The 24053-nt window shown below is 44.4% G+C and overlaps 1 protein-coding gene and 1 long non-coding RNA gene across 7 annotated transcripts in view; one reads left to right on the top strand and one right to left on the bottom strand.

Moving 5' to 3' along the window:
* Positions 1-2140: 2140 nt before the first annotated feature.
* Positions 2141-16248, bottom strand: LOC115650323. Of its 4 annotated transcripts, none has more exons than XR_004000066.1 (4): positions 16173-16248; positions 3584-3757; positions 2462-2634; positions 2141-2369 (listed from the first exon to the last, which is right to left on the bottom strand). It is a non-coding gene; the product is annotated as an uncharacterized LOC115650323 (long non-coding RNA). The 4 variants fall into 4 exon arrangements; XR_004000064.1 differs by lacking the exon at positions 16173-16248 and adding an exon at positions 15981-16166 and having other exon boundaries at positions 3584-3740; XR_004000063.1 differs by lacking the exon at positions 16173-16248 and adding an exon at positions 15981-16166.
* The window catches only part of FBXO3 (F-box protein 3), a 36646-nt gene continuing 28793 nt past the window's right edge, over positions 16201-24053 (top strand). Inside the window, exons 1-2 of one of the 3 annotated variants that reach the window (XM_030560080.1) lie at positions 16201-16357; positions 19853-19942. In XM_030560080.1, the coding sequence (XP_030415940.1) occupies positions 16251-16357; positions 19853-19942 (197 nt within the window). In that variant the 5' untranslated portion in view covers positions 16201-16250. Of the gene's footprint in view, positions 16358-16956; positions 17760-19852; positions 19943-24053 lie in introns of those variants that run through there. The other 2 variants (XR_004000062.1, XM_030560079.1) reach the window with 2 other exon arrangements.

The following is a 24053-nucleotide window of genomic DNA, read 5'->3' on the forward strand; positions in this document are numbered from 1 at the left end:
TTTGGGGCTGGTGCAAAAGCTGGCTTGGCCCTCAGTGTAAGCAGAGCAGTCCCATGAAGCCATTTGGCAGTTCAAAATGGTCTAAAGACTAATTAATATGTAAGCTTCTCTGGCCACAAACCCCCCAGTTCCTATGCTGAGAATGTCTAGACAATACAGTGCTAAAAATTCCAGCAGGCACCAGTGGCTGGTCTATATAGAGCTTGCACCATTGCTACAACCAGTAGAGATAAGCCCTATGTGCATAAGAGAAGTACTGTTCCCAATTCTTGCCTTCTCTGCTGAGACAGACTTCCACTAAAAAACAAAGAGGGTTCATCTTCCTTGAGTAATTTAATACTTCATCACACAGTTTTCCTTTCATTACTGCTGATCTTATATAGAGCCTAAATAGACTAACTACATTATCTGAGCTATTTCTCAGATTGAAGGTGGTCAGATCACTTCATGTATCTCATGTTTAATCTTGGAAAACTGATAAAGATTTTAATATACTATGTTTCTTTATACTTAATGGAAATCTCATAAAATGGCAAATTAGGGCCCATTTTTACAAGGTGCTGAATGCATCTTTAGACTTCCTGAGTGCCCTAAGAATCATTTCATCAGGCATTCTTCATTTCACAATTAGGGACAAATTAGGGCCCATTTTCTTAGATGACATATTGTGTGTTCACACAAAAGTGCTTCTATTAGTTCACAAATGTTCATACAACTGTGATTGCTTTTGCTCTGGACAAGATTAAAGCGCATGTCATCCTTCACTGTGTTTTGCTCTGAATCATTGCAGGAAAAGAGCATACAGCAAGCATTGGTGTAATAGCTGCAATCTTGCAGTTAGTCCTCCCAGTGAAATCCCACAATCCTCCAGCTCACCCATCAGTGACAGCTTTTACACTTTATATGGCCTTGCCAGTATAGCTTATTTCATTAGGGGAACTGGTACAAGCTATACTGGAAAAATAATTATTTTGCTAGTATAAAATGCACCTTCACTAGGAGGGCTTGCCAGTACAGATCTACTGGCTAATCCTTTCTAATGCTGACAGGACCTTGGTGTTGCCATCTCTCACAAATTGACAGAGTAAGGGGGTTTTGGTCCCTACTGCAGAAGCTCTTGTTAGAAAACCCAACTGAGCCCAAACTACACAAATGTATATGAAGTACTGCCTCATGGTGTGAAACTCCAAGCTTCTCCACAAACCCCAAAATGCTAAATAATTAATTATGTGCCCCTCCCCCAGCCCCATCTCTGTCCATCCCTAGACTCACACCAATTCTGTGTCCTTTCATTCCCATATTGTTTAATGTTGTGCTCCCAGTCTTGACAACTGCTCTAACCTCCCACTCCATCATTAATTCAGTCCTCACAGACCCACATTTGTGCCTTTGTCCTCCAGCACACCTCTGCTCCTAGAGCTCCAGGAGCTCCTTATCCTCCACCCACCTCCCAGGGCAGGAGGGAGAGGACAGTTTCAGAAGCAGTCCTCTGTGACCACTTCCCAAGCCTGTAGAGATAAAGAAGTGGGGCAGGGGAGGAGGTAGGGTGACCAGAGAGCAAGTGTGAAAAATCAGGTGGAGGTGGGTGGGGGGTGATAGGAGCCTATTTAAGAAAAAGACCCAAAAATTGGGACTGTCCCTATAAAATTGAGACATCTGGTCACCCTAGGAGGAGCAGACCTATTTTTCATAAGAGGGCAGGGGGAAATGGGAGCTGCTGTTGGGCTTTTTCTGCTCTCCCCTCCCTTACCTCTTGTGAAAATGGCATCCCTGCTCCCTCTCTCCTTCTCCCACCAAAACCTTTTATCAGTTTAAGAGAGGAGGGACAGAGAGCTCAGCCTGCCTCCTGCAGCAGCTCTGATTAGCCACTCTTCCTCAGGAAATGGTGAGGGCAGCTAGTCAGAGGGTTTTCCCCCCTAGACCAGTCTCAAAATCCCATGAAATCTCTTGTCATAATGAGCCTGTTTGCAACAGCGGCCAAAATCATGTTACTGGCAATAACATTACAGGATCTGGCAACAGGGGCTTTGGCCCTGTCCACCCATCCTTTGGCAGAAGTCTGAGAACAGAGGAGGCGTTACCTGGCTCTGCCTTTCACACAAACCCACAAACCCCAGAACAGCAAAGAACGCCAGGCAAATCAAACTTCAGTAATATTTTTAGCACACTTAAACTTTCTTTCTTCTTTTCTTCTTCTCTATCCCCTGCACTCTGCCCCGTGGGGACTCACTTGCAGAACATGTAAGGGACAAAAATCAAAGGTTAGTTAGCAGAAATGCAGACACACTAATACAGGCCTCTCCCTCAAAAGTCTTTACTGGTGTTGCCAATGCAGTCCATAGGCTGTCTCAGTACCACACTACTGCAATCTGAAAAGAAAAAAAGAAAAGGGTTATTACCTGAAGGATATGCTGCATGACTACTCCATCAGCTTGTAATTACTCCAAGTAAATCCACTTACCCAAATGCTCTAACAGCCAATCATCATCTCCTTGTATGTCCTATGACAGAATACATCCTCTGTGGTCTCAACTGCTTTATATGAGGGACAGGGATGGGGGAACTTGCTGGGCTGCAGGGAGGGACCTGGAGGGTTGGTTGTCATCACTGTGACATCACCTGAAATTCCTGCCTCTGGGTCGTAGAGGGAAACACAACAGAGAAGAAAACTATTAGTTCAGCTACAAAACAAATAAATTGTTACACAGTCTCAGGTAACAGGGCCAGGTTCGTTGACTGGCAATACCAGTATCTAATCAGCTGAGGAGAAAATTAACTAAAATCTTCCCACCGCCCGCCAGGTAAAACAGATTAAAACCATAAAACAGGAATGTGGTTCCCAAAGATGGGCCTGAAGCCCAGCCCCCAATACAACCCTTGGCAATTTACACTTCTAACAAAACAAACTAAACCAAGGAACCCCAGAACTGTACTGTATCTTGAAGTATGGATCTCGAGTGGGATCAGCTGTGGGTGTTAAGTGACAGTCTCTCCATTGCTTGGATTTGTAGGGACCTGGATGTGCAACTGTGCACCCAGTGGTTACTGGGGACAGGCGGAGCTCAGGACTTCACTGTGTCAGAACCAGGAATCAGGAGACTGCTGGTGTTGGCAGTCACTGGAACCAGGAAAAAGGTAAGTGGATTCAGGTAGAAGATACCCGGATTGGTGGGATAGATCAGGTAAGATGGTGAAGGAAATCCTCAATGCCCATGCAAAGGTGACATTCACTGGCTGCCAAGTTCTAGTCCAGACTGGTTTGATCCAGCCTCCTCAGAGGCAGTTTCTGTGACAAACCCCACCAAACAAAAAGGTGCGAAAGGGAGTTGTGAACAACCAAAACTGGACTCCATTTTAAAAGATGGATTCCATTGTGCAAAATGCCTTATAACTAATTATTTTAATACAAATACAATAAATTCAAATGTGAACAGTGAAACAGGCATAAGTAAGATGAATAAATATATAGAGGGAACTACACCCTACAAAATGACCAACAAAAAAGAGAGCAGATAGAATAGCAAGAAAATTAAATTGATAAAATTACTGAATGCATGCATGGACAGAACATCAAGCTTCTTACCTCCTTGAGCTCTTCAGAATAATTTGGATTTCCAGGCCCAAAGTTGAGGGCTTCAGAGGGAGGTTAGTAACTCTCTGCCATGGCATCTATATTGGAAGCGTGAGATCATACCAGGGCTTATTTCTTGTTCTTTTGGGTGCATGTGTGGATCCTTGTGCTGGACAGAATCATTCACTGGAAGGAACCAAAAATGTGAGAACTGCAAATAATATAGACTACAGATATTATGTCCCAACTCCTGGAAGTTTTTTATAGTGGGGGTGCTGAGAGCCACTGAACCAAATTGTCAACTATGTATATAATGGAAACCACTTCAAGTCATAAGAACATAAGAATGGCCCTACTGGGTCAGACAAAAGGTCCACCTAGCCCAGTATCCTGTCTTCTGACTGTGGCCAATTCCAGGTATCCCAGAGGGGATGAGCAGAACAGGTAATCATCAAGTGATCCATCCCCTGTTGCTTATTCCCAGCTTCTGGCAAACAAAGGCTAGGGATACCATTCCTGCCCATCCTGGCTAATAGACATTGATGGACTTATCCTCCATAAATTTATCTAGTTCTTTTTTGGACCTTGTTATGATCTTGGCCTTTATAACATCCTCTAGCAAGGAGTTCCATAGATTGACTATGTGTTGTATGAAGAAATACTTCTTTTTATTTGATTTAAACCTGCTGCCTATTTATTTCATTTGGTGACTCTTAGTTCTTGTGTTATGAGAAGTAGTAAACAACACTTCCTTATCTACTTTCTCTACACTAGTCATGATTTAATAGACCTCAATCATATTTCCCCTTAACCGTCTCTTTTTCAAGCTGAAAAGTCCCAGTCTTATTAATCTCTCCTCATACAGAAGCCATTCCATACCCATTTGTTGCCCTTTTCTGAACCTTTTCCAAGTCCAATATATCTTTTTTTAGAGGGAGTGATCACAGTATTCAAGATGTGGGTGTACCATGGATTTATACATAGGCAACATGACATTATCTGTCCTATTATCTATCCCTACCTTAATTATTCCCAGCATTCTGTTCGCTTTTTTGACTGGCGCTACACGTTGAGTGGATGTTTTCAGAGAACTATTCACATGAGTCCAAGATCTCTTTCTTGAGTGGTAACAGCTAATTTAAACCCCATCATTTTATACGTATAGTTGAGATTATGCTTTCCAATATGCATTACTTCACATTTATCAACATTAAACTTCATTTGCCATTTTGTTGCCCAGTCACCCAGTTTTGAGAGATCCTTTTGTAGCTCTTCGCAGTCTGCCTGGGTTTTAACTATCTTTAGTAATTTTGTAAAAACAACGAGGAATACTTGTGGCACCTTATAGATTAACAAATTTATTTGGGCATAAGCTTTTGTGGGCTAAAACCCACATCATCACATGAAGCTTATGTCCAAATAAATTTGTTAGTCTATAAGGTGCCACAAGTACTCCTCGTTGTTTTTGCCAATACAGACTAACATAGCTACCACTTAGTTATTTTGTATCATCTGCAAATTTTGCCACCTCATTGTTTACTCCTTTTTCCAGGTCATTTATGAACATGTTGAATAAGACTGATCCCAGAACAGACCCCTGGGGGACACGACTATTTACCTCTCTCCATTCTGAAGATTGACCATTTATTCCTATCCTCATTTCCTATCGTTCAACCAGAAACCAAATCCATGAGAGCACCTTCCCTCTTATCCCGTGGCAGCTTACTTTGCGTAAGAGCCTTTGGTGAGGGACCTTGTCAAAGGCTTTCTGAAAATCTAAGTACAGTATATCCACTGGATCCCCTTGGTCCGAATGCCTGTTGACCCCCTCAAAGAATTCTAGTAGATTGGTAAGGCATGATTTCCCTTTACTAAAACCATGTTGACTCTTCCTCAACAAATTATGTTCATCTATATGTCTGACAATATTGTTCTTTATTATAGTTTCAACCATCTTGCCTGGTACTGAAGTCAGGCTTACATGCCTATAATTGTTGGGATCACCTATGGAGCCCGTTTTAAAAATTGGCATCACATTAGCTATCCTTCAGTCAGCTGGTACAGAAGCTGATTTAAATTTTAGGTTACAGACTACAATAGTCTAGGAGTTCTGTAATTTCACATTTTAGTTCCTTCAGAACTCTTGGGTGAATACCATCTAGTCCTGGTGATTTATTGCTGTTTAATTTATCAATTTGTTCCAAAACCTCCTCTAATGATACCTCAATCTGGGACAGTTCCTCAGATCTGACACCTAAAAAGAATGGCTCAGGTTTGGGAATCTCCCTCATATCCTTAGTTGTGAGACTGATGCAAAGATTTCATTTAGTTTCTCTGCAATGGCCTTATCGTCCATGAGTGCTTCTTTAGCACTTCGATCATCCAGTAGCTCCTTTGGTTGTTTAGCAGGCTTCCTGCTTCTGATGTACTTAAAATTTTTTTTGCTGTTACTTCTTGAGTTTTTGGCTAACTGTTCCTCAAATTCTTTTTTCGCCTTCCTAATTGTATTTTCACACTTCATTTGCCAGTGTTTATGCTCCTTTCTATTTTACTCACTAGGATTTAACTTTCACTTTTTAAAAGATGTCTTTTTGCCTCTCACTGCTTCTTTTACTTTGTTGTTTAGCCCTGGTGGCTCTTTTTTGGTTCTCTTACTATGTTTTTTAATTTGGGGTATACAGGGCCAGCTTTAGCAAGTGCGGGGCCCGATTCCTGGGGGCAGGGTTTGTACTCACCAGGCGGCGCTCCCAGTCTTCGGCAGCACTTCCGATTGCCAGCCAGGGGAGGGGGGGTGAGGGGCTTGCCGCACTCTGGCCAGGGATGTGGGGCCGCCGTGCTCCAGCCGGAGCTTCAGCCGGAGTCGGGGGGCTGTGGGGCTGCCGCACTCCAGCCGGAGCTCCAACCACAGTTGCAGAGCCATGGGGCTGCCATGCTCTGGCCAGAACTCCAGCCGGGAGAGCAGGACCACAGGGCTTGCTGCGCTCCAGCCGGCACTCTGGCCAGGGGAGCAGGGCTGCCGAAGACCCCAGAGGAGCGGACTGCCACCGGGGTGAGTAAAAAAAAATTAAAAAGGCACCTAAGGCACGGGGCCCTTTTAGGCACGAGGCCTGATTCCGGGGAATTGGGCGAATTGGCCTACATCCGGCCCTGGGAGTATACATTTAGGTTGAGCCTCTGTTATGGTGTCTTTAAAAAGTTTCCACACAGCTTGCAGAGTTTTCACTTTTGGCACTGAACCCTTTAATTTCTAACTAACCTCCTCATTTTTGTGTAGTTTCCCTTTCTGAAATTAAATGCTACAGTGTTGGGCTGCTGTGGTGTTTTTCCTGCCACAGGGATATTAAATTTAATTATATTATGGTCACTATTACCAAGCGGTCCAGCTATATTCACCTCTTGGACCAGATCCTGTGCTCCATTTAGGATTAAACCAATAATTGCTTCTCCTCTGGTGGGTTTCAGGACCAGCTGCTCCAAGAAGCAGTCATTTAAGCTGCAGCACCGCACCCCCCCCCACCCGCACCCCTAGTTCTAGCACCTAGAACATTCACTCAGGCCAGGGCTTTGTAAAGCTGCGCACAAGCGACCAGGGAGCTTAGCAAACAGGAGCTGCTAACAGGGAGTTTTGCAAGGGAGTTTGGAAGGGGAGTAGGAAGGGGGGGGTCCCTTGTCGGTCTCATCTGTGACCCATTGGTCCCCTGAACCCATAACCTGAGCCACATCAAAAATCTTTCTGTTTACAGCAGAGAGGAGCGGACAGGGAACTGTAGACGGGAATTTGCGAGAGTTTGACAGAGGGAAGCTTACAATGGTGAGGAGGACCCGCAACACCTGTGCCAGCACTGCTTCTGTCTCCTCCACCTGCGCCTGTAGCCAGACAGAGCACCAAAGCATGGATGCTTTTACCCAGATTCTGGTGTGGGCTTGCAAAGACTGTAATTTGCTATTTCCACTTACTGATATCCAGGCTAGGGGTGGCATCCAATGTGAAAGGTGCCTGCTGGTGGAATCTCTCAGGCAGCAGGTGGGAGAGCTACAGGAGGAGGTGGCCAGGCTGAGGAACATCTATGTCCATGAGCAATTCCTGGACAGTATTCATGTGGAGACAGCTGATGGTGCTGTCCCAGTTGACAGGACTACCGACACACCAGTGGAGGAGGAGATGCCTCAGGGTGTATCTGACACACCAGTGGAGGAGGAGGCTCAGGGTGGACACAGCCAGCTGGTTACTTCTAGCAGCAGGCAGTGCTCCACCGCTGCTGCGAACCCTCCTGTTGTGGTAAAAGATAACTGTTATGCTCTTCTTGATACAGGAGAGAAGAAATCACCCCCAACAGTGAAGGGGGTGAAGCCTCGTACCCCTAAGGCTGGGAGGTCTGCTGCCACCACTGATAAGAAACGTAGGGTAGTGGTGGTTGGAGACTCTCTGCTGAGGGGGACGGAGACACCCATCTGTCGCCCTGACCGTTCATCCTGGGAGGTATGCTGCCTGCCAGGGGCCCGTATCCGAGATGTTACAGAGGCTTTGTCGAGGATTATCCGGCCTTCTGACTACTATCCCATGCTACTCATCCATGTGGGCACAAATGATACTGCGAGGTGTGACGCTGAGCAGATCAAGAGTGACTACAGGGCTCTGGGAGTACGGGTTAAGGAGTTTGGAGCGCAGGTGGTATTCTCTTCGATTCTTCCTGTTGAAGGTAGGGGTCCGGGCAGAAACAGATGCATCGTGGAGGTGAATGCCTGGCTGCGAAGATGGTGTCGCCAGGAGGGCTTTGGCTTCCTCGACCACGGGATGCTATTTGAGGAAGGACTGCTAGGAACAGATGGCGTTCACCTTTCGAAGCGGGGAAAGGCCTTATTTGCGCACAGACTGGCTAACCTAGTAAGGAGGGCTTTAAACTAGGTTCGACGGGGACAGGTGAGCAAAGCCCACAGGTAAGTGGGGAACAAGACCTGGGAGATGGGTTGGAAACAGGAGGGAGCACGGGCTATAATGGCAGAGAGGAAGGAGGGTCAGGGCGAAGCTGGGAGGCAAGATCAAACCAGTATCTTAGATGCCTTTATACAAATGCAAGAAGTATGGGTAATAAGCAGGAAGAACTGGAAGTGCTAATAAATAAATACAACTATGACATTATTGGCATTACTGAAACTTGGTGGGATAATACACACGACTGGAATGTTGGTGTGGATGGGTATAGTTTGCTCAGGAAGGATAGACAGGGGAAAAAGGGAGGAGGTGTTGCCTTATATATTAAAAATGTACACACTTGGACTGAGGTGGAGATGGACATAGGAGACGGAAGGGTGGAGAGTCTCTGGGTTAGGCTAAAAGGGGTAAAAAACACAGGTGATGTCGTGCTGGGAGTCTACTACAGGCCACCTAATCAGGCGGAAGAGGTGGATGAGGCTTTTTTCAAACAACTAACAAAATCATCCAAAGCCCAAGATTTGGTGGTGATGGGGGACTTCAACTATCCAGATATATGTTGGGAAAATAACACCGCGAGGCACAGACTATCCAATAAGTTCCTGGACTGCATTGCAGACAACTTTTTATTTCAGAAAATTGATAAAGCTACTAGGGGGGAAGCTGTTCTAGACTTGATTTTAACCAACAGGGAGGAACTTGTTGATAATTTAAAAGTAGAAGGAAGCTTGGGTGAAAGTGATCATGAAATCATAGAATTTGCAATTCTAAGGAAGGGTAGAAAGGAGTACAGCAGAATAGAGACAATGGATTTCAGGAAGGCGGATTTTGGTAAGCTCAGAGAGCTGATAGGCAAGGTCCCATGGGAATTAAAACTGAGGGGAAAAACAACTGAGGAAAGTTGGCAGTTTTTCAAAGGGACGCTATTAAGGGCCCAGAAGCAAGTTATTCCGATGGTTAGGAAAGATAGAAAATGTGGCAAAAGACCACCTTGGCTTACCCTTGAGATCTTGCGTGACCTACAAAATAAAAAGGCGGCATATAAAAAATGGAAACTAGGTCAGATCACGAAGGATGAATATAGGCAAATAACACAGGAATGCAGAGGCAAGATTAGAAAAGCAAAGGCACAAAATGAACTCAAACTAGCTATGGGAATAAAGGGAAACAAGAAGACTTTTTATCAATACATTAGAAGCAAGAGGAAGACTAAGGACAGGGTAGGCCCACTGCTCAGTGAGGAGGGGGTAACAGTAACGGGAGACTTGGAAATGGCAGAGATGCTTAATGACTTCTTTGTTTCGGTCTTCACTGAGAAGTCTGAAGGAATGTCTAGTATAGTGAATGCTTACGGGAAGAGGGTAGGTTTAGAAGAGAAAATAAGGAAAGAGCAAGTAAAAAAGCACTTAGAAAAGTTAGATGCCTGCAAGTCACCAGGGCCTGATGAAATGCATCCTAGAATACTCAAGGAGTTAATAGAGGAGGTATCTGAGCCTCTAGCTATTATCTTTGGGAAATCATGGGAGACGGGGGAGATTCCAGAAGACTGGAAGGGGGCAAATATAGTGCCCATCTATAAAAAGGGAAATAAAAACAACCCAGGAAACTACAGACCAGTTAGTTTAACTTCTGTGCCAGGGAAGATAATGGAGCAGGTAATCAAAGAAATCATCTGCAAACACTTGGAAGGTGGTAAGGTGATAGGGAATAGCCAGCATGGATTTGTAAAGAACAAATCGTGTCAAACTAATCTGATAACGTTCTTTGATAGGATAACGAGCCTTGTGGATAAGGGAGAAGCGGTGGATGTGATATACCTAGACTTTAGTAAGGCATTTGATACAGTTTCGCATGATATTCTTATAGATAAGCTAGGAAAGTACAATTTAGATGGGGCTACTATAAGGTGGGTGCATAACTGGCTGGATAACCGTACTCAGAGAGTAGTTGTTAATGGCTCCCAATCCTGCTGGAAAGGTATAACAAGTGGGGTTCCGCAGGGGTCTGTTTTGGGACCGGTTCTGTTCAATATCTTCATCAATGATTTAGATGTTGGCATAGAAAGTATGCTTATTAAGTTTGCGGACGATACCAAACTGGGAGGGATTGCAACTGCTCTGGAGGACAGGGTCAAAATTCAAAATGATCTGGACAAATTGGAGAAATGGTCTGAGGTAAACAGGATGAAGTTCAATAAAGATAAATGCAAAGTGCTCCACTTAGGAAGGAACAATCAGTTTCAAACATACAGAATGGGAAGAGACTGTCTAGGAAGGAGTATGGCAGAAAGAGATCTAGGGGTCATAGTGGACCACAAGCTTAATATGAGTGAACAGTGTGATACTGTTGCAAAAAAAGCAAACATGATTCTGGGATGCATTAACAGGTGTGTTGTAAACAAGACACGAGAAGTCATTCTTCCGCTTTACTCTGCGCTGGTTAGGCCTCAACTGGAGTATTGTGTCCAGTTCTGGGCACCGCATTTCAAGAAAGATGTGGAGAAATTGGAGAGGGTCCAGAGAAGAGCAACAAGAATGATTAAAGATCTTGAGAACATGACCTATGAAGGAAGGCTGAAGGAATTGGATTTATTTAGTTTGGAAAAGAGAAGACTGAGAGGGGACCTGATATCAGTTTTCAGGTATCTAAAAGGGTGTCATCAGGAGGAGGGAGAAAACTTGTTCACCTTAGCCTCCAATGATAGAACAAGAAGCAATGGGCTTAAACTGCAGCAAGGGAGATTTAGGTTGGACATTAGGAAAAAGTTCCTAACTGTCAGGGTAGTTAAACACTGGAATAGATTGCCTAGGGAAGTTGTGGAATCTCCATCGCTGGAGATATTTAAGAGTAGGTTAGATAAATGTCTATTAGGGATGGTTTAGACAGTATTTGGTCCTGCCATGAGGGCAGGGGACTGGACTCAATGACCTCTCGAGGTCCCTTCCAGTCCTAGAGTCTGAGTCTGAGTCTGAGTCTATGTAGGTTAGGTGCAACAATTCACAACCCTTGTGACACTTTCAGAGAATGCTGTAGATTATGATGCACTAGGTGTTCTGCAAACAGATGGCTAGCGTGGATGCTCACTGTGTTATAGTTTTCTCAAATTCCGTCACACTAGTCCTCTTTTCTCCTTCTGCAAAACTGGCATAATTATATTTATCTACCTCACAGGATAGTTATGAGACTTTATTCGCTGCTTGTAAATGTATTGAGACCCTTGGTTGCATTAGACTATGGAATTAGAAATTTATTATGGTTATTATGACTATAGTATCTAATAGTCACAATGTTTATAAAACTTTGAGAAGGAAATTTGGTTCTTATATAATGTGGAAGATATACACATTTAAAAATTCTAAAAATGTGTTACATTTGTACTTGTGTCCAATCTTACACAATTTCATCACTTTAATTTAATTTATTTAATTCATGGATTTGTTTCAATTTGGAAGTATACTATCGATTGCTCTTATTATCATTTCAATCCCAGTGGATTCTAATAATTGATAACTGCCCAATGCGACCTACAGATCAAATAGCAGATCTAAAAAAGGTTGAAAAATATTCATGTAGTACATTTCTAAAGTGAGTGTGCTAAATATAGGAATAATGCTATGAAGCAATGTCAACGGTTAGGTGCTCTTATCTGGAGCCTGTTCTTGGAGGTGGTGAACACTACACTGGGTCTGATCCTATCCTACCAATATTTATGATTATGCATGCTCACTGACTGGGGTAGTCCAACAGAGATCAATTTATTATACATTTTATTTTTCTGGAGGGCCAGGAGGCTTAATTACCCTGTCCCTTAACAGCAAAACACAATTTAATGTGGAGGAGTAATAATCTGAACACCAATTATCTGTAACTCCTTGTTATGTGAAATTCTGATGAGTTTTATCCTGAGTACAAAAGTAACTTGATTCTCTTCTTGCTCATACCAGGATAAATAGGAGTTATCTCTGTTGAAGTAAATGGGGTTACACCAGTGTAATACAAGTGTAAATCAGAGAAACATAGCAGCCAAAACAGGGATTTCTGGATATTTGCAGAACTTTTTTCAGTTTTAACTGGATTTCTTTGCCCTGTACTGATTGATTAACTGTTTGCTCCATCTCTCCCCACACCTCACAGTCTCTTCCACCTCATTGTCATTCCACATCTGCCACTGTTACCCTCTTCTCTCCTGCCCTGTTCCCATCAGCCTTTCCCTTTCCTTGTGTGTGCCTCGCCCCGACTGGCAGGAACCTTTAGCGACCTCACAGTTAATGGGGTACCAACTAGATGGGAGTGAGGTGCAAAGAGGGAGGCATGTCTTGACTGGAGGCTCTGCCAGGCAGAGATGCCAAGGGTTGGCTGTCCTTAAGAGTGAAATTTACATCTCTAAAGAGTGAGATTCAAGGCCAAAGTGTGACAGTTTCTGGGAAGTGTGTTAGGTCATTGGTTAAGACAGGGATTTTGGTCTTTGACGACATCCAGTTGCCCAGGTTTTTAATCCAACCCCTCTTAATAGTTTTTAAATGTACACTGATTAATATTGCATAAATGTCCTAATTCATACTAAAGTCTAGGGCACATGAGAATTTTATAAGCAATGCAAATCAATGGCTTTCAATTAGGGCTGTTGATTAATCGCAGTTAACGCACATGATTAACTCGAAAAATTAATTGTGATTAAAAATTAATTGCGTTTAATCACACTGTTAAACAATAGAATACCAATTGAAATATATTAAATATTTTGCATGTTTTTCTACATTTTCAAATATATTGATTTATATTACAACACAGAATACAAAGTGTATATTGCTCACATATATTATTATTTTTATTACAAATATTTGCCCTGTAAAGTCATAAATAGTATTTTTCAATTCACCTTATAGAAGTCCTGTAGTGCAATCTCTTGATTGTGAAAGTGTAACTTACAAATGTAGAATTTTTTTTGTTACATAACTGCACTCAAAAACAAAACAATGTAAAACTTTAGATCCTACAAGTCCACTCAGTCCTACTTCTTGTTCAGCCAATAGCTAAGACAAACAAGCTCGTTTACATTTATGGGAGCTACTGCTGCCTGCTTCTTATTTACAATGTCACCTGAAAGTGAGAACAGGCTTTCACTTGGCACTTTTGTAGCTGGCATTGCAAGCCATTTATGTGCCAGATATGCTAAACATTTGTATGTCTCTTTATGCTTCGGGCACCATTTCAGAGGACATGCTTCCATCCTGATGATGCTATTAAAAAAATAATGTGTTAATTAAACTTGTGACTGAATTCCTTGGGGGACAATAGTATGTTTCCTGCTCTGTGTTTTACCCACATTTTGCCATATATTTCATGTAATAGCAGTCTCAGATGATGAGCCAGTACATGTCCATTTTAAGAACATTTTCACAGCAGATTTGACGAAACACAAAGAAGGTATCAATGTGAGATTTCTAAAAATAGCTACAGCACTCAACTCAAGGTTTAAGAATCTGAAGTGCAATCCAAAATCTGGGAGGGAACAAGGTGTGGAACATGCTTTCAGAAATCTTAAAAGAGCAACACCGCAATTCGGAAACTACAGAATCCAAACCACCAAAAAAGAATATCAACCTTCTGCTGGTGGTATCTGACTCGGATGATGAAAATGAACATGCGTCGGTCCGCTCTGCTTTGGATCATTATGGATCATCAGCATGGACACATGTCCTTTGGAATGGTTGGCTGAAGCATGAAGGCACATATGGATCTTTAGCACATCTGGCATGTAAATATCTTGCGACACTGGCTAAAACAGTGCCATGTGAACACCTGTTCTCACTTTCAGGTGATGTAAAGAAGCAGGAAGCATTATCTCCTGCAAATTGTAACCAAACTTGTTTGTCTGAGCAATTGGCTGGACAAGAAATAGGACTGAGTGGACTTGTAGGCTCTAAAGTTTTATATTTTATTTTTGAATGCAGTTTTTTTGTACATAATTCTACATTTGTAAGTTCAACTTTCATGTTCAAGCGATTGCATTACAGTACGTGTACTGGGTGAATTGAAAAATACTATTTCTGTTGTTTTTACAGTGCAAATATTTGTAATAAAAATATAAAGTGAGCACTGTACACTTTGTATTCTGTGCTGTAATTGAAATCAGTATTTGAAAATGTAAAAACATTCAAAAAATATTTAAATAAATGGTATTCTCTTATTGTTTAACAGCGTGATTAATCGCACTTAATTTTTGTTATTGCTTGACAGCCCTAATTTTAATAAAAACTATTATTTACTGTTTTGAACAAAAACCTGAGGCCCAGAATTAATAACCCCTAATTTAGGCACACAGTCAAAGGACAGAACAGGAGAAATATTCAAAAATAAACTTGTTTTTATATAAACCTAACTAAAAAGAAAACTGTTTTATCAACACAATATGTTTATTTTGCATATCACCTTGTCCTAGTGATCACCCACTTGAAAAACACTTTGCAGTACGAATATGATTTGGTTTGTATAGTATTACTCATATTAAAAAAAAAAGTCTTGCCTACTAGCAGGACAATGACAGACAAAGAATTTGTCCAGTGTTGTTTAAATTTTGAACTGTATTTTGCAGAACCTGCAAACTTTCAATCAAGTCCTGCTCATTTTTAGGGCAAACTCACCCCTCCCACAGAACTCCCTCTCTCCTTTCACACACTTGTATAACATACAATCCTGTAGTCTCTATGCTTACCACAGTACCCATTACCAAGCTTGGAATGCCTCATGCCCGAGTCCCCAGATGTATTGTTGTGCCTTTCAGCCCAAGTAAAAACACTTAAAATCTTTATCTAGTTACTCAAAATGAGTGAGCTAAGCTTAGGCATGTGTCTTGTGAGAGTGAGATTGCATGCTAACCAGTGTCTCTCACAGTCATGCCCAATGAGTGAGACTTGACATGTCTGGCACAGCACCCCACAGACCAGGGCCCACCCTTGTGACTGCAGCTCCCCAGAAGGGCCAACCTCTGGTGCAAGCCAGGTGCTGGAACGAAGGGGTACTGGAGTGTGTGCTGCAGTACCCCCAGCTTGAAGTGGTTTCCAGCATATACGGGGTTTACAGTTTGGTTTAATGGTTTTCAGCACCCCTACCATAAAAATTGTTCAGCTAGGGTGACCAGATAACAAGTGTGAAAAATTGGGATAGGAGGTGAGGTATAATAGGCCTCTATATACAGGGCTGGCTTTAGGACGTGCGGGGCCGATTCAAATAGTTTTGACGGGGCCCCGGCAGGGATGACTCACCCAGCAGCGCTCTAGCTCTTCACTGAAGGACCTTCGCCGAAGACCCAGAGCGCCGCCGGGGGAATAAAAATTAAAAAGGCACCTAAGTCAGGTGCTCTTCTTTAGGGCGCGGGGCCCAATTCAACAGAATCAGCTTAAAGCCGGCCCTGTCTATATAAGAAAAAGGCCCAAATACTGGGACTGTCCCTATAAAATCAGGACATCTGCTCACCCTAGTTCCAGCAGCTCTTAAGCCTGAGCCCAGGCCCCTGGGCCACGTGGGGCCGGATCCCCCTTTGACGTCTCTGCCGAGCCTGCAGTTCCCGCGCTGACCTGCAGGGGACTCTGCGCTCCAGCGTTAGGCGCGGGCCCTTTAAGAGCTTCCTCCTTCCAGCCCTCCCTTCCCCGGCGTCTGATAACAAACCGGCGTGAGAGGCGGGGCTCCGGGGGGGAGGGGCAGCAGCAGGCCCGGCCCGGCCCGGCGGGAGGGAGGCCTTTCAAGATGGCGGCGGCCGTAGAGCAGGAGCCGCAGCCCCTGAGCCTGGAGCTGCTGCCCACTGACCCGCTGCTGCTCATCCTGAGCTTCTTGGACTACCGGGATCTCCTGAGGTAGGGCGGGACTCCGGGGCTGGGCGCGTCTGCGCTGCGGGCGCTCCCCGCAGCCTGGGGCTCAGACGCTTCTTCGCCGCTACCTGCCCTCCGCTGCGGGACTGGGGCGGCGCCCCTGGCGCGGCAGGTCCCGGGCGCTGATGCGCCCTGGCCGGCAGTAGCGGCCCCGGGGGCGTGGGCAGCCTGCGGGGGCGGGGTGCTCTCTCAGAGCCGGTGCGGCGCGTCCCCGAGCAGGCGGACGGGCCCCCAGTAGCGGGGAGGGACGTAGGGTAGCGCAGCCAGTGGATTTCGCTGTCCCCTCTAATGAAGTGTCAACAGGTGTGTTCCTCGTACGCGCCCCCAGTCCCGTGCTGTGCTGCTGCGGCGGGACCCGCCCCGTGCCAGGTGCGTCCCCTGGCTGCAGAGCAGCCGCCCGGGGTTGCTGTCCAGCCCTCTGCGCGCCTGTGCTCGCACGCTGCTCTCCCGACTCCGGCGTCCCGGGGCGCTGCAGGGAAACGCTTCGTGCACATACAGGCTGGGCAGTGCTGTGAGCCCACTGAATTGGTGTGGCAAAGAGTGTGCAGAGAAGACGGTTCGAGTTTGGGTACCAGGCAGGAAAACTTGAAAATGCTCATGAGAGGAAACTTGACCTATGCGACGTTACTGAAACCTGTACAGTGTTGTAGCTGTGTTGGTCCCAGGCTGTTAGCGAGACAAGGTGGTAGAGGTAATATTTTATTGGACCCATTTCATGCACCTTGTATCTCTAATTACTGACACCTGGTGAGATAACCATGGTATTTGGTTATTTAAATTGCTGATTGTAACCTGTTTTCAGGAAGATAGTGGATAACAAATGGGGGGATGGCCCTATACTTTAAAGAACCCATTACAGTATCTCCTTCCTTAACGTCTTCCTGCTTAACGTTGTTTTGAAGTTACGTCGCTGCTTTATTAGGGAACATACTCGTCTAAAGTTATGCAATGCTCCCTTACAATGCCCTTTGGCTGACTTTACTGAGGGCACATTGCACAAGTTCCTCTTCTCTGCCTCCTCCTCCTCCCCCTTCCTCCTTCCCTCCCAGTGCTTCCCCCGCTGCCAAACAGCTGTTTGGTGGCGCATAGGACTTTGGGAGGGAGCGAGCAAGTGGGGAAGCTGCCCCCCCCTTCCCTCGGCAAGCAGGGCCACGTGGAACACAGTGGCTTTAGGGACTGCAGGGCCCTGGGCTAAGGGGGCCTTGGTGCCCTGGCCTGCAGTTCTAAAGCCCCTTTTGGAATGTGGCCCTGTGAAAATGGGCAGGAGGACCAGGGGCAGCCACACAGCCAGCAGCTGGAAAGAAGCATCGCTTTCCCCTTCAAAGCTGGCTGGAGAGAAATGGAGAGCCACCTGCACACCCCCTGCACCAAACAGAAGCTGCCCCAGGTAAGTGCTTTGCGCCTCCTGCCTGCCCCAGCCCTGAGCGCTCTCCCACACCCTAACTCCCTCCCAGACCCTGCACCCACAGCCCTGAGCCTCAGGGGTAATCCAGGGGCACCTCCCCACCACAGTACAGTACTGTACAGTGTCACTACATGCATCTGACGAAGTGGGTATTCACCCACGAAAGCTCATGCTCCTATATGTCTGTTAATCTATAAGGTGCCACAGAACTCTTTTCTGCTTGTACAGAATATGATGCCTTTTGTCTGCCCCTCAAAAATTTCATTTACATTAAATCTACATTTACATTATATCTTATGGGGAAAATTGGATTCGTTTAACGTCATTTCGCTTAAAATTCCATTTTTCAGGAACATAACTACAGCGTTAAGTGAGGAGTTACTGTACCTGTTTGAGTTATTAATTAACTTTAACTCAGGATCTTGAATGCATATGGATCAATGGAAGGAGTACTGGCTAGTGTTAAAATCACTGAGAAAACAGCATGATTAACTTCTTACACGCATGTCTATAATGTGTGGGGGAAAAAAATTGTGGGATTATTGGAAATTTCAATTTGGGAGATGTGTGCTAGAGATCTTATACTGCCAGTAGTAAAACATCATTAGTTTCTAAAAAGTATAGATAACTTTTGAGGTAACTTTTATTTTGGACATCTTTTTGGTGGATAAAGATGACCCCATCACTTGACTGGTTTCAGAGTAGCAGCTGTGTTAGTTTGTATCCACAAAAAGAACAAGACTACTTGTGGCACCTTAGAGACTAACAAATTTATTTCAGCGTGAGCTACAGCTCACTTCTTCACTTGACTGGAAGTTGATACTTCTCTGGGAACTAGTGATCATGACCTGATTCAATATGGGTAAACAAAGGATCGGTCTATCCAATAATACACCTCTACCCTGATACAATGCGACCCAGTATAAGACGAATTTGGATATAACGCGGTAAAGAAGCGCTTCTGTGGGGTGGAACTGTGCGTTCTGGCAGATCAAAGCAAGTTCCATATAATGGGGTTTCACCTATAATGCGGTAAGATTTTTTGGCTCCTGAGGACAGCGTTATGTCAGGGTAGAGGTGTATGTATAGTTGGTGCTTCAAAAGGGCTAATTTCCCAAAGCTGAGGAAACTTAATAACAAAATAAAATTGAGGGGGGGATGACTTAGTGCAAACAGCTCTCTCAGACATTCACACTGTGCTGTTCTTATTTCATGCTAATAGTTACATTATTTCCTGTACTTTAAAAGTACTAAAATATATTAATTTCAATAGGTAGTAATCAACTGACAAGTAGTAAAAAAAGTTTCTTCCCTCACTGTACTACCTCTGATGGAGCTCCATCTGTAGTGGCAACAATGAAAGCACTAGTGTAGGCTGACTGCCTAGTAGATAAAACTGATTAAAACATTAACAGCTATCCTATGCTAGCACTGCCACCTCTAATGGAGTGTCACAATGGAAAACTTCTAGTAAAATTCTTCTGTGGAACAGACCTATGTCTTTGCCTATTCTACAAAAATATTTAATTGCCAAGAAAGTTCCCTAATATTCATTCTCTAGGGCTGTGCCTACACTAGCAGATTTTGTTACTGTAATTCACTGGCTTTGTAGCTATAGTGAAGACAGTCCTCAGACATATTTGTCGTCATGGAGTGACTCTGGTGGTGTATTATGGTGACTGCCAATGTAGATGAGACGCAATACTATTTTGTGGCAGGAGGGGGTGCAGGGGTAACCCTCCCACCCCAAATGTCATAAACCATTTTAGAAAACCCTGTTCTTGCTTGGGTATCTATCAGGATTAAAAATGTGGTTCTCTAACATGGTTTATAACATTTATTTTCTTCTTTGCTTATGTGGGCGAGAAAGCCTTGTTACATGTTTTAATGACAATTGTATTACATTTAAAACTGTTTGTTCTCCCTAAAAATAAAGTTAAAACTTGTTAAAATGAATATTAGAGCTATAAAATTTTGTCATATAATCTTAAATATGTTAATACCTTGACTTGCATTTGTCCTTCCTTATTTTACTACTTTTTGTGATCAGACATAACACTGACTTGTATTTATAGCTGCTGCTATGTAAGTCGAAGATTAAACCAGCTATCAAGTCATGATCCCTTGTGGAAAAGACACTGCAAGAAATACTGGCTTTTATCTGAGTAAGTATGGGTTTTCTTATCTTTTTAAAAAAAAATTAGTTTGCAGCAGTTTTTTAAGAAGCTCATTTGGTTAACAGCACTGTTTTTGCATAGGATCTTTCAGAATAACATTGCAAAATGCTTCATAGCCTCTCGTGGTCTCTAAGTAATGCTTTGTAGATCCAGTATTAACAGAAATTTTGAGATCAGCTGTACTTTGATATTAACTGAACAAAGTTAATGTTAGCTCTCGAAGATACTCCTAGAGATTTGTTTAATATTGTTACTTCTGTTACATGGTGGATTTAGCCTCTTCTGTAGGAATGGAGATGGATTCAGGGAGCAGTTCAGGTAATTTTTACACAGTGCCACAATTTTGTGTGGTGCTTCTCAGACAGATGATGATTAAGGCAATGTTTTAGGCGCTGTGTGTGTGTGTGGGGGGGAGGGGTTCAGGGGTGCTGGGGGAGATGACCCGGGAGCCCTGCTGATGCTGGGGGTGGGGATTCCTACCAGCTCCATCCCTGCAGCTCCTAGGTGGCAGAGGCAGGGGCCAGGGCAGGATAGCTCCCAGGGGGAGCTGTAGGGGTGGGGCCTGCAGGTGTGGACAGTGTGGCAATCCCTCTGCCATCTAGGAGCTGTAGGGGTGCCCCCCCACCCCAGGTAAGCGAACGTCTGCAGCTCCCAAACCCCTACCCCCAGCCCTGAGACTCCCCCCACACACTCAAACTGCTGCTGCAGACCCAGGGGCTGCCTGGCTTGAGCAGCCCCTGGGCCAGCAGCAGCTGCTGCAGAAGTCATGGAATCCGTGACTTCTGTGATAGACTCACCGCCTTAATGATGATGTCCCTGTTCCAAAGAACTTACCAACTAAGACCATGATCCTGCAAATGCTTTGCATGGATGATATTCCATTGACTTAATTGAAGTGCTACACAGATACAGAGGTCAGAGACTCTAATGAGATTAGGACCTAAATGTAGGCAAAACTCAGCAAATGAGAACATATAGAGTGAGTGAACATGAGGAATGGAGGGCACATAAAATTACAGTTACTGTCACTTTACTTGCAATCTCTGAAAATAAAATGGCTGTGAATACTTCCATTTTGCAAATGGATATTGTATTCTATTTACATGTTCTCATTCAAACTAAATCGGTAAACGCAAAAGCGTTTCCTAACTTTTACATGCTTTGTAGTATTTGGAAATGGCCTTCCCTCTAAAATATAACTAACCTGTTATTTCTGAATCCGAAAGCTGCATGAGAGAAAAGAAACTGCTCATTTTGAATAGAACAGCCTAAAAGCAACATAGTGGAAATATACAAAATCGAGAATTCTGTTTCCCTTCATGCATACCCAGTCTTGCCAGTCCTCCCCCTCAGCTTCTACCAAGATGGCATCTGTAACACTACACCCCATATTCATCATGGGAGGTACAATTATGATATAATAATGATGCAGTTTGTACAAGATGAGTCGTGAGGTGTCCTTGGAAAAGTTATGATTTGCTGAATACAATTATCCTATTTGTATGTGTGTATCATTTTTGTATATGAAGTTATGAATATTTACTATGTATCTGTATTTCAAATGTAGTTACACTAGGGTGACACCCACTAGGCGAGATGTTCCAGTCTAGATACCCTGAATGGGCCCTTCACAACCAGCTAACGGGCTATTAGGAAAAACAGTAGGTCTTAAGCGAAGCTTATCCCCCACCTGGTGAGCCTTCCTGAGAATGCTGCAGACAGTCTGTAATTAATGGCTGCTGTGACTCAGAAGGGCATGCAAAGGCAAGTGACCAGACCACAAGACACTATTCTCCATTTTGGGTACCTGTATTTTACCACAAGCTGGGCTGGGAACTGATTTTGAAACACTGGGTTCCCACCATATGGAAAAACTTGGAAAAGAAAGGACTTGAGAAGCCCAAGCCGCAAACAAGTGCAGCTTGTGCCTTGAGAATCTGCAGGCCTGCTTGTATCATCAGAGTGAAAAATTGCTGATTCATATCCAGTCTTTCTAGTATCTTAGGCTTAGTTTGCGACTTTGTTTATTAGGTAATTCACTTCGATCTCTTCACTATTACACCTCTACCCTGATATAAAACTGTCCTCGCGAGCCAAAAAATCTTACCACATTATAGGTGAAACCATGTTATATCGAACTTGCTTTAATCCACCGGAGTGTGCAGGCCCGCCCCCCTGGAGCAATTCTATAACACGAATTCGGATATAACGCAGTAAATCAGTTCACATTATATCAGGGTAGTGGTGTACTTATAGTCACTTAAAATATATCTTCTTATAGTTAATAAACTTGTTTTATATTTTAATCTAAACCAGTGTGCCTTTAAGTGCAGTGTTTGGTGAAAAATCTCAACTTGATTAACACAAGCTTGTTGCATTTTCCTCTCCACACTGGGGGAAGGGTGAACCCGGTAATAAATTCATGTTGGCCAGAGTTTTGACCAGGGAAGGGGGGTATAGCTCTGGAGTCCTAGGCTGGGAAGCTGGGGTTATTTTGGCGGTAGCCTCTCTATTGTTGGTTCATGCTGTGGCTGGTCAGCCTGCAAGTTGCTGCTGCTGCTGGGTGTGTCCCTGCTTGTGTGAATGCTCGTGGGAGTGTAGGACTGAGAGCGGTCTACAGTTTGTCACAGCAGGACCGGGTGAGAAGGAGCCCAGGCTGGTGAGTCAGAGGGCTCAGTGGAACCCCAGTGCCAGGTGGCATCCTAGGGGGATCCCATCACAGCATCCTTTTGACTAAGAACTCTCTTAAGAAAGCTAACTACTTTTGCTCCTCAGTTGATCAGTCAACAGTTTCAGCCAGAGGCGGATTAAGATTTATTGGGGCCCTGGGCACAAAGAACATTTGGGCTCCCAACACCCTGGGAGGCCAAAGAGGCTGGAACCAGAGAGGACCAGCGTGGCCATGGCCCTCCCCCCTTTTAAATGTGGGAGGGCCATGCCTGCCCACTTTTTAACATGGGTGTAGCACAGCCCCTGCCATGCCTGCCTGAGGCTACATCACAGCAAGGGAGCTGATAAAGTGATAATCATTTCCCCAACTATAAAGCACAGCCTCTGCTAGTGGTGCCAACCTCTTCCTGGTTGGAGGCTAAGATTGGCCTTAGCTCCCACTCACCATGGGGCCCTGCTCCTCCTCTTCCCCCTCCGAGGCCCTGCCCCTGGCCAGGCCTGAAGCCAGAGCGTGGCAGTGGTAAGAACCACCTAGGGAGCCCAGGCCACTCTGGGGAGCCCTGGACCCTCCACCTACCCTGGGTGGTGCACCCTGGGGTGTGGGTACCTGGGCCAGGGGCTGCTTTTGCCACCCTGACCCTCCACTCAGGGCGGGTAGAGGGTCTGAGGCTCCCCACAGTAGCTCAGGCTTCCTGGATAGTTCTTACCACAGCCCAGCTCCAGCATTTGGCCTGATCAGGAGGCACAATTCCAGCACCTGTGTTGTCATGTGGATGAAACCCCCCCCCCCCACATACACTTTTACACAGGTTCCAGTGCTGCTACAGGGGCCGGGACCTCTGGGCATGGGTGCCTTGGACTGTGCTAATCTGCCACTGGTTCCAGCCCTCTAGCAGCTCAGGAACACTCAGTCCTGGTAGAACTTTCAACCTTTCAGCGTTAGTGGATGGGCCATATCATTGTATCTGAGCTTCCTAAATGGCAGTGCCTGGCATGCTAGTCTGGTCTTCAACTTATCTCCTTAGGCCTTTTTCTACAAGGACAGAATTGTTTTGGGAGTTCATTTTCAGTGTTACTTACTTTGAGTGGTTGTTCTTTAAGTCTGATTGATTTTTATGGGAACTATTTTGAAAACTTTAAGGCCACATGCTTTCCCTAACTATGCTCCCAACACCTTTTCCTCACTCAGCTCTTTCAAAGACTTCTCTTTTATGATGTATACAAGAATGAATTGATAACAATTTAATAAACCTTCCAAGTTATTACCCTCTCTGTTTGTTTGTCTTAATGTGTCCTGTCTTCTCTGTATCTGTTTTTTAGATTGTGAACTCTCTCTGAATACAGAGTTTCTTTGTGACTTAAATGCTGAAATGTTCATTGTTGTTCTACAAATGAGTAAAAGCTGAATCCCCTGCTATTTGTCTCAATT

The sequence above is a fragment of the Gopherus evgoodei genome, chromosome 4 (genome assembly GCF_007399415.2).
Source record: "Gopherus evgoodei ecotype Sinaloan lineage chromosome 4, rGopEvg1_v1.p, whole genome shotgun sequence".
NCBI classification, from domain to species: domain Eukaryota; kingdom Metazoa; phylum Chordata; order Testudines; family Testudinidae; genus Gopherus; species Gopherus evgoodei.